The 9,839-nt window shown below is 46.4% G+C and overlaps 1 protein-coding gene across 1 annotated transcript; it reads right to left on the bottom strand.

Moving 5' to 3' along the window:
- Nucleotides 1-8,048: 8,048 nt before the first annotated feature.
- LOC117239238 lies at nt 8,049-8,876 on the bottom strand. Its single transcript, XM_033504689.1, has 2 exons — nt 8,597-8,876; nt 8,049-8,470 (listed from the first exon to the last, which is right to left on the bottom strand). The coding sequence occupies exons 1-2, from the start codon at nt 8,874-8,876 to the stop codon at nt 8,049-8,051; spliced, it is 702 nt and encodes a 233-aa protein (XP_033360580.1).
- Between the last annotated feature and the right edge of the window lie 963 nt (nt 8,877-9,839).

Below are 9,839 nucleotides of genomic sequence, written 5' to 3'. Positions count from 1 at the left end.
TCGAGAAAAAACATGGTTTATTGTGATGGAAATGTGGAAAACCGCAAAACCGATATAGAAGGGAAAATAAAGGAAAGGAAGGTAGATAAGTAGAAGCTTGGGGCCAAGTTTAATTCACTGAAACCAAGCTGCTTGTATTATCACAAAACAAAATTGCCAGTACGTCATTTCCGTACTCTCGTCCTCGCGAAAATGGTTTTGCTCGTTAAGGAAAAACGAAGAGACAGGGAAGAGAGGAAAAAGCAGACGGAGAGCGCTTTTAAAAAGCTGGCGAACCGTGTGTTACCACAACGAGACACGCGATGCTATTTGTCGCTTTAAATTGTGCCGCAACTCGTTTTTGAGATCTTTGCCAGGGGCTCGTTAAAACATGCTGAAAATATATTTCTGGCTTTTCTGGGGTTTAACTGAAATATGACAAATAACGTTGTAAAACATATGTACTTATGACTTACAGAGTAATTGAGTGTACAAAATACATAGTATACAAAATAGCCAGCGATTTAGGGCTTTAAAAGATCAAAAGAAAAGAAAAGAAAAGAAAAGAAGAAAGATAATATGTTGTGGCAGTCTAAGTCGATCTAAGAAAATAGATAAAGGGAGGGAGGGGCAAAGCTAGTTAATCTGGAAAGAATCCAAGCGTCAATTTCAAGCATTTACAGAAAATCAAGCGGGCTGGTTAAAGTCGTGAGTTGAGCAATTATCCTGCGTTAGGTTCAATCAGGTTAGTCCCACGCGAAATTGATCCAACCATGCGAAAACGAGTGTATTCTGATTTCTGTCGCAGATACTTCTGGCTAGTGCAGTACCTACACGGTGGTTGTTGAAATAGCCGCTTCTCATCTATTTTCCCTAGCGCGGACATCATCCTTTGATCCCTTACGACTAACGAAGTTTTCGAAGATGTACGGCAGTTTGAGATTCTACTTGAAAATGATCATGATTGCGGTCTGTGTGCCGTCTGCTCTTCTTTTTGTCCTTCCGTTAAAGACTGGTAGGTTGATACTGATTAATTATGCGATCGAAACCATATATAATGGCTACAAAAATGCCGCTAATATAATATTCCTTCTTTCTTTTATCTGTCTGCCTCTCAGGTCGTTTTACTAATTACAATAAGTAATTTCGACTTCTTTGCGCTGTCCTTTAACGCATTCGAGACCGAAAGAAATTCATATCAGTCAGTAGGCAAGGGTATAATATACATATTTTATATATAACTTATGTAGTAATGTATGTATCATGTTAATTTCATATTTTTTTGCGTAAACATTCCGTCATTTCCTTCTCGTTGCAGATATTTCGACGTTTAAGCGCTCGTTGAAGTCCATTTTACACTGCAAATGCAATGTACTACCGTTTAAGCGTCGAAACAAGCAAAATATCTCCCAAATCGCGAAGATTTCGTCGATTTTAACGAAAACTAACTGTCATTTCCTTCCCGTTGGAGACATTTAGACGTTTAAGCGCTCGTTGAACTCCATTTTACACTGCAAATGCAATGCACTACCGTTTAAGCGTCGTAACAAGCAAAATAGCTCGCAAATCGCGAAGATTTCGTCGATCTTGACGAGAACTAACTGTCATTTCCTTCCCGTTGGAGATACTTCGACGTTTAAGCTCTCGTTGGACTCAGTTTTACACAGCAAATGTAACGCACTACCGGTTCAGCGTCGAAACAAGCAAAATTGCTCATAAATCGCGAAGATTTCGTCGATTTCGATGAAATCTAGCCGTCATTTCCTTCCCGTTGGAGACATTTCGACGTATAAGCGCTCGTTGAACACCATTTAACACTGCAAATGTAACGCACTACCGTTTCAGCGTCGAAACATGCAAAATAGCTTCCAAATCGCGAAGACTTCGTCGATTTCGATGAAATCTAGCCGTCATTTCCTTCCCGTTGGAGATATTTCGACGTTTAAGCGCCCGTTGGACTCAGTTTTACACAGCGAATGTAATGCACTACCGTTTAAGCGTCGATACAAGCAAAACAGCTCCCAAATCGCGAAGATTTCTTCGATTGTGACGAAAACTGTCATTTCCTTCCCGTTGGAGATACTACGACGTTTGACAGCTCGTTGAACTCCATTTTACACTGCAAATGCAATGCTCTACCGTTTAAGTGACGAAACAAGCAAAATAGCTAGCAAATCGCGAAGATTTCGTCGATTTCGAAGAAATATAGCCGTCATTTCCTTCCCGTTGCAGATATTTCGACGTTTAAGCGCTCGTTGAAGTCCATTTTACACTGCAGATGCAATGTACTACCGCCTAAGCGTCGACACAAGCAAAATAGCTCCCAAATCGCGAAGATTTCGTCGATTTTAACGAAAACTAACCGTCATTTCCTTCCCGTTGGAGACACTTCGACGTTTAAGCGCTTGCTAAACTCCATTTTACACTGTAAATGTTATGCACGACCGTTTCAGCGTCGAAGCAAGCAAAATAGCTCGCAAATCGCGATGATTTCGTACATTTTGACGAAAAGTAGCCGTCATTCCCTTCCCGTTGGATATATTTCGACGTTTAAGCGCTCGTTGAACTCCATTTTCCACTGCAAATGCAATGCACTGCTGTTTAAGCGTCGAAACAAGCAATACAGCTCGCAAATCACGAAGATTTCGTCGATTTTAACGAAAACTAACTGCCATTTCCTTCCCGTTGGAGACATTTAGACGTTTAAGCGCTCGTTGAACTCCATTTTACACTGCAAATGCAATGCCATAACGTTTAAGCGTCGAAACAAGCAAAATAGCTCCCAAATCGCGATGATTTTGACGGAAACCAACTGTCATTTCCTTTCCGTTGGAGATATTTCAACGTTTAAGCGCTCGTTGAACTCCGTTTTACACTGCAAATGCAATGCACTACCGATTAAGCTTCGAGACAAGCAAAATAGCTCGCAAATCGCGAAGATTTTGTCGATTTTGACGGAAGCTAACTGTCATTTCCTTCCCGTTGGAGATATTTCAACGCTTTTGCGCTCGTTGAACTCCATTTTACACTGCAAATGCAATGCACTACCGTTTTAGCGTCGAAACACGCAAAATAACTCGCATATCGCGAAGATTTCGTCGATTTTGATGAAATCTAGCCGTCATTTCCTTCCCGTTGGAGACATATCGACGTTTGAGCTCACGTTGAACTCCATTTTACACTGCGAATGCAATGCACTACCGTTTAAGCGTCGAGACAAGCAAAATAGCTCGTAAATCGCGAAGATTTCGTCGATTCTGACGGAAAGTAACTGTCATTTCCTTCCCGTTGGAGATACTTCGACGTTTAAGCGCTCGTTGAACTCCATTTTACACTGCAAATGTAATGCACTACCGTGTAGGCGTCGAGACAAGCAAAATAGCTTGCAATTCGCGAAGATTTCGCCGATTTTGACGAAATCTAGCCGTCAGTTCCTTTCCGTTGGAGATATTTCGACGCTTAAGCGCTCGTTTAACTCCATTTTACACTTCAAATGCAATGCACTACCGTTTAAGCGTCGAAACAAGCAAAATAGCTCCCAAATCGCGATGATTTTGACGGAAACTAACTGTCATTTCCTTTCCGTTGTAGATATTTCAACGTTTAAGCGCTCGTTGAACTCCGTTTTACACTGCAAATGCAATGCAGTACCGATTAAGCTTCGAGACAAGCAAAATAGCTCGCAAATCGCGAAGATTTCATCGATTTTGGCGGAAACTAACTGACATTTCATTCCCGTTGGAGATATTTCGACGTTTAAGCGCTCGTTGAACTCCATTTTACACTGCAAATGAAATGGACTACCGATTAAGCGCCGAGACAAGCAAAATAGCTCGCAAATCGCGAAGATTTCGTCGATTTTGACGGAAGCTAACTGTCATTTCCTTCCCGTTGGAGATATTTCAACGCTTTTGCGCTCGTTGAACTCCATTTTACACTGCAAATGCAATGCACTACCGTTTTAGCGTCGAAACACGCAAAATAGCTCGCATATCGCGAAGATTTCGTCGATTTTGATGAAATCTAGCCGTCATTTCCTTCCCGTTGGAGACATGTCGACGTTTGAGCTCACGTTGAACTCCATTTTACACTGCGAATGCAATGCACTACCGTTTAAGCGTCGAGACAAGCAAAATAGCTCGTAAATCGCGAAGATTTCGTCGATTCTGACGGAAAGTAACTGTCATTTCCTTCCCGTTGGAGATACTTCGACGTTTAAGCGCTCGTTGAACTCCATTTTACACTGCAAATGCAATGCACTACCGTTTAAGCGTCGAAACAAGCAATATAGCTCGCAAATCGCGAAGATTTCGTCGATTTCGAAGAAATATAGCAATCATTTCCTTCCCGTTGGAGACATTTCGACATTTAAGCGCTCATTTCACTCCATTTTACACTGCCAATGTAATGCTCTACCGTTTAAGCGTCGAAACAAGCAATATAGCTCGCAAATCGCGAAGATTTCGTCGATTTTGAGGAAAACTAACTGCCATTTCCTTCCCGTTGGAGATATTTCGACGTTTGAGCGCTCGTTGAACTCTATATTACACTGCAAATGCAATGTTCTACCGTTTAAGAGTGGAACAAGAAAATAGCTCGCAAATGGCTATAATTTCGTGGATTTTGACGAAAAGTAGCCGTCATTCCCTCCCCGCTGGAGATATTTCGATGTTTTAGCGCTCGCTTCATTCCATTTTACACTGCAAATGTAATGTTCTACCGTTTCAGCGTCGAAACAAGCAAAATAGCTCGCAAATCGCGATGATTTCGTCGTTTTGACGGAAACTAACCGTCATTTCCTTCCCGTTGGAGACACTTCGACGTTTAAGCGCTTGCTAAACTCCATTTTACACTGTAAATGTTATGCACGACCGATTCAGCGTCGAAAGAAGCAAAATAGCTCGCAAATCGCGATGATTTCGTAGATTTTGACGAAAAGTAGCCGTCATTTCCTTCCCGTTGCAGATATTTCGACGTTTAAGCGCTCGTTGAACTCCATTTTACACTGCAAATGCAATGCACTACCGCTTAAGCGTCGACACAAGCAAAATAGCTCCCAAATCGCGAAGATTTCGTCGATTCTGATGAAAACTAACTGTCATTTCCTCCCAGTTGGAGGTATTTCGACGTTTGAGCGTTCGTTGAGCACCATTTTACACTGCAAATGCAATGCACTACCGATTAAGCGTCGAGACAAGCAAAATAGCTCGCATATCGCGAAGATTTCGTCGATTTTGACGGAAACTAACTGTCATTTCCTTCCCGTTGGTGACATTTAGACGTTTAAGCGCTCGTTGAACTCCATTTTACACTGCAAATGTAATGTTCTACCGTTTCAGCGTCGAAACAAGCAAAATAGCTCGCAAATCGCGATGATTTCGTACATTTTGACGAAAACTAACCGTCATTTCCTTCCCCTTGGAGACACTTCGACGTTTAAGCGCTTGCTAAACTCCATTTTACACTGTAAATGTTATGCACGACCGTTTTAGCGTCGAAAAAAGCAAAATAACTAGCAAATCGCGATGATTTCGTAGATTTTGACGAAAAGTAGCCGTCATTCCCTTCCCGTTGGAGATATTTTGACGTTTACGAGCTCTTTGAACTCCATTTTACACTGCAACAGTAATGCTCTACCGTTTACGCGTCGAACCAAGCCCAACAGCTCGCAAATCGTGATGATTCGTCGATTTTGACGGAAACTAGCCGTCATTTCCTTCCGTTCGAGACTTTTCGACGTTTAAGCGCTCGTTGAAGTCCATTTTCCACTGCAAATGCAATGCACTACGGTTTAAGCGTCGAAACAAGCAATATAGCTCGCAAATCGCGAAGATTTCATCGATTTTGAGGAAAACTAACTGCCATTTCCTTCCCGTTGGAGATATTTCGATGTTTTAGCGCTCGTTTCATTCCATTTTACACTGCAAATGTAATATTAATATATATATATATATATATGTCGTCTTTACATTAGAATTAGGGTTAGGGGCGTGAAACGAATCTTCGTTTGTGTTGCACGTTGTCGTTATGCAATGGAGAAGACATTGACTAGTGCAAATACGATTATTATAGAACCGGACAAGTAACCGCGGTAGTTAGGTGCTCGAGATACTAATGACAATGATCCTAGGTTCAATAACGAATCCGCGGTCGACGGGATGATAGATGAACGTACTCACAAAATCTAAGTCGGACGCGTAATATTCACTGATCGTAAAGAATTATTCCTTTCATCAATGAGATCGCGAGAAAGAATGCCTTTCCCGTCCCGATGATGCCACAGAGGAAAACTATAACGGGGTGTGTCTAAGGATACGAGATCATCGGATTCGTCGAGAAAAGCCTTCGTTCAGAAAGTAAGGGAAATTGGCGTTGCTGCTAATTGGTCAATCTCCATATCGGTGGTTAGAAAAAGATGCTAGCCGCCCTCGAGGGAAAGTTGCTAGTGGGAGACGCCGCTCGTTGAAAAATATGTCTCCCCTATCTTCCCGTAGTTGGGACTGAGACTGTTTGTCTGTTTGAAGGACTTTAGTTAACTAAACCTTAAGATTTATAACGGGCCCTCGGGCTAGCCGAACATGTACTGCGGAGACGCATCGACATCTGGCAATCATCTTACTCGAAGAATAGGGTCTGCGTGTGGCTTGTTGGAATGTAATTGTTTAGTTACGACTATAGTAGACTTTAGATTACAATGTTGCGGGGCTATCCAAAGGTTCCGGTGTTCTTTCATCTCCGACAGATACATATTATTCATTATTCCCCCTCCCCCGCCCCCTCCCTCCCATCCCACCCCTCCCCAAAGTTACACAGCACCCAAAAAGCAGACTACCGAAGCGTCCTGTTTTGCGACCAAGTTTTCAGGACAGAAAAAAATAAAAAAAATTCATAAAAAAGCTTCGCTCCCCAGCGGCTTAAACCCAAAAATTGTATTGTGCACGAAAAATATGAGGTGGAATGGTGTAATAGGTACTGAAATGCACTCGGTTATGTTTAACCAATAACGTTTATTAAACTTGGTAACAACGAATAACAATTAACAGTTAACAACAGTTGATACTTAACGACGATCAACAATAGCGACGTTCTGGCGATTCCTCGATAATAGCGGACTCGTTTACTTTCGTCTTTTGCGCTTCGCGGCTCGTGGTCGAATGTCCTTATTTTTTCGATCGAACTAATTCTTCCCTTCGTTCGCCATCGATATTCCCACTAGAGTGCGTTCATTAGAAGTGCCGCCGCGGCTGGCGAGTGTATGCTCTTCCGAGAAATTCGGCGGAAGGTGCGTGGAGATATCGATGACGGATTGAGTGCGTCGTGTTACGCTTAGGCGGCGTAGCGCTTTGTATCACGGAGCCGTTGGAAAGTTGGCGAACACTTGTCGAGGCTCTGCTTGAACGCATAAATTAGAGGTTTGTGATCTGTATAGATCGCGAACTCCCTATCTTCGACGGCATGTCGGAAGCGTTTAACCGCGTAGTACATCGCCAGCAATTCGCAATCATACGCTCTGTATTTTCGTTGCGCGGGGGATATCAGTTTTGTCATAAAGCCTAGTGGTTGCCGCGAATCGTTGACGCGTTGCTGAAGTACCGCACCAATAGCGTAATCGGATGCGTCGACCGCGAGGCTAACGGGCGCGCAGGGGATCGGGTGCGCTAACATTGTCGCGTCGACCAAAACGCGTTTCGACTCGCGGAAGCTTTTTTTCGCATGCTCGGACTACTCAATAGACGCGTTGCGCTTGGTTGTGCCTTTCCATAAGTCGTTGAGTGGTCGGAGAGTGTGCGCGGCCCTCGGTATGAAACGACTGTAATTAATCATACCGAGGTATCTTCGAAGATCTTTAACGGTTGCGGGTTGCGGTACTTTAGCGATAGCGCCCACGCGTTCAGCCAGCGGCTTTATCCCTTCGGCGGTTACAGTATAAGCGAGGAATTGAATTTCGCGGACGCCAAATTCGCACTTCGCGGAATTAATAACGACCCCGTAGTCGTTGAGGCGTTGAAACAGGACCTGCAAGTTTTCGCGATGTTGTTCGTCATTCTCGGAAGCTACGAGGAAATCGTCTATGTCTGTGGCCCCCTCAGCATCGCCTCTATAATCACAGGAGTGGGGGTCAATGTTCCTCCTGTGGCGTGCCGCAGGGAGTATCGGGGCAGCTCCCACGCCGGACAGAATCCCAGGGTGTGCTGCGCCATGTCCCTGTCCTCTCCGCGGTGGTGGCAGATGTCTGTCGTCTCCCGTCCGATTCTCTTCAGAAACTCGCAGAACATGCCGTGTCCGGTGAGTATCTGGGTCATTCTGAATGTGAGCGGGAGGCCGTGGCGGCTCCTCCATGCCTCCCAGTTTGAGAAGACCGCCTCCGCGCCCAGATATTCACCTCCCTCTTTGATCAGCTGGGATCGCAACCGGTCCCACGTGTCATCCTCAGCGGTTCCTATGTCGTTCGGAGCAGCCTGCTCGGTCGGATCTTCTCCCGGATGCCATACTCTCCGGTGGGTGTATCACTTTTTGAGCGCTAGCGCACGGAGCTTCCACGGGGGGGGGCGGTTATGGCGGTCGCCGACGCGTGAGACACCGTCCAGTATCCCCTAATGATTCTGATGGCGGTTACCTCGTGTAGCCTCCTCAGGAGCAGGATGCTGCGGCGGCTCGCCAACAGGTCGTCCGCCCATACCGGGGTACATCGCTCGGGACAGAATGACGCCCTCTGAAAATCGGCGCACCGCGTCTCCTCCTCCGCCGATGTACGGTAGCAGGCCGCACAAGGCATTAGCAGCCACCGACACTTTCGGAATCAGGCAATCGAAGTGTGGCTCGAACGTCCACTGGCTGTCGATGACGAGACCCAGATATTTCATCTGAGGTCCCACCTGGACGGTTTCGTCTGCCATGTTTATGCATAGGCCGGGCGGTGGGGTCCCTTGCCGCTTCTTGTCATAGAACCAGATGGCCTGCGACTTCGCAGGGGAGACCCTCAGGCCCAATCCGCGCACGGCACGGATTGCGGAGGCCCTTGCGATTTCGCCGATGCGCAGTGTCCCGTGCCAGCCACGACCCCCGACCAGGACCAGGGTGTCGTCCGCGTTGCACTACATGGCCGCGTCTGGGGGCAGCGGGCATCGCAGTACCTCATCGTGCGTAATGTTCCATAGGATCGGTCCCAGTACCGAGCCCTGCGGGACTCCGCGCTCAACAGGACGCCTTTCCTCTCCCTCCTTGTTGCTGTAGCAAATCCACCTGTCGCCGATGTAGGACCGGATCAGCCGGACGAGGTAGCTGAGAACCTCGAAGTGCTCCAAGGCCGTCGGTATCCTGTCCCACGGCATGGAGTTAAACGCGTTGACGATGTCTAGGGAAAACGCCAGCGCCACGTCGTTCCGGGAAACTCTGTCCTCTGCCAGTGTCCGCACGCGTCTTACCGCGTCGATCGTCGAGCGTCCCTTCCGGAAGCCGTACTGGCTTTCGTGCCAACCTGGCACCTGGCCCGCTATGTGTCGCTCCAAGCAAGTGGCAACTACCCTCTCGAGCAGTTTGCCGACCTCGTCTAGCAGGCATATCGGCCGGTATGCTGACGGCGAGGTCGTCGGTCGACCCTCTTTACCGAGCAAGGCCAGCCTCGCCGTCTGCCATGCCCGGGGGTAGGCTCCCTCTTTCAGGCATCTTGTATAGAAGCGCCGATGTCTGGGTTCCATGACTCCCATCACTTCCCCCCAGATCCGACCCGAGAATCCGTCTGGGCCCGGCATCACGTTGCGGGAGACCATTCTTCTGCTCGCCTCCCATATCTCTTCCTCTGTGACTTCCCAGTCATCCCTCCATTCCAACGTCCGTGTCGGTTCCCGCGGCCGTTCTGT

Source organism: Bombus vosnesenskii, unplaced genomic scaffold, assembly GCF_011952255.1.
Source record: "Bombus vosnesenskii isolate JDL3184/JDL3185 unplaced genomic scaffold, Bvos_JDL3184-5_v1.1 scf7180000013889, whole genome shotgun sequence".
NCBI classification, from domain to species: domain Eukaryota; kingdom Metazoa; phylum Arthropoda; class Insecta; order Hymenoptera; family Apidae; genus Bombus; species Bombus vosnesenskii.
This window is presented reverse-complemented; position numbering and strand designations above follow the sequence as displayed.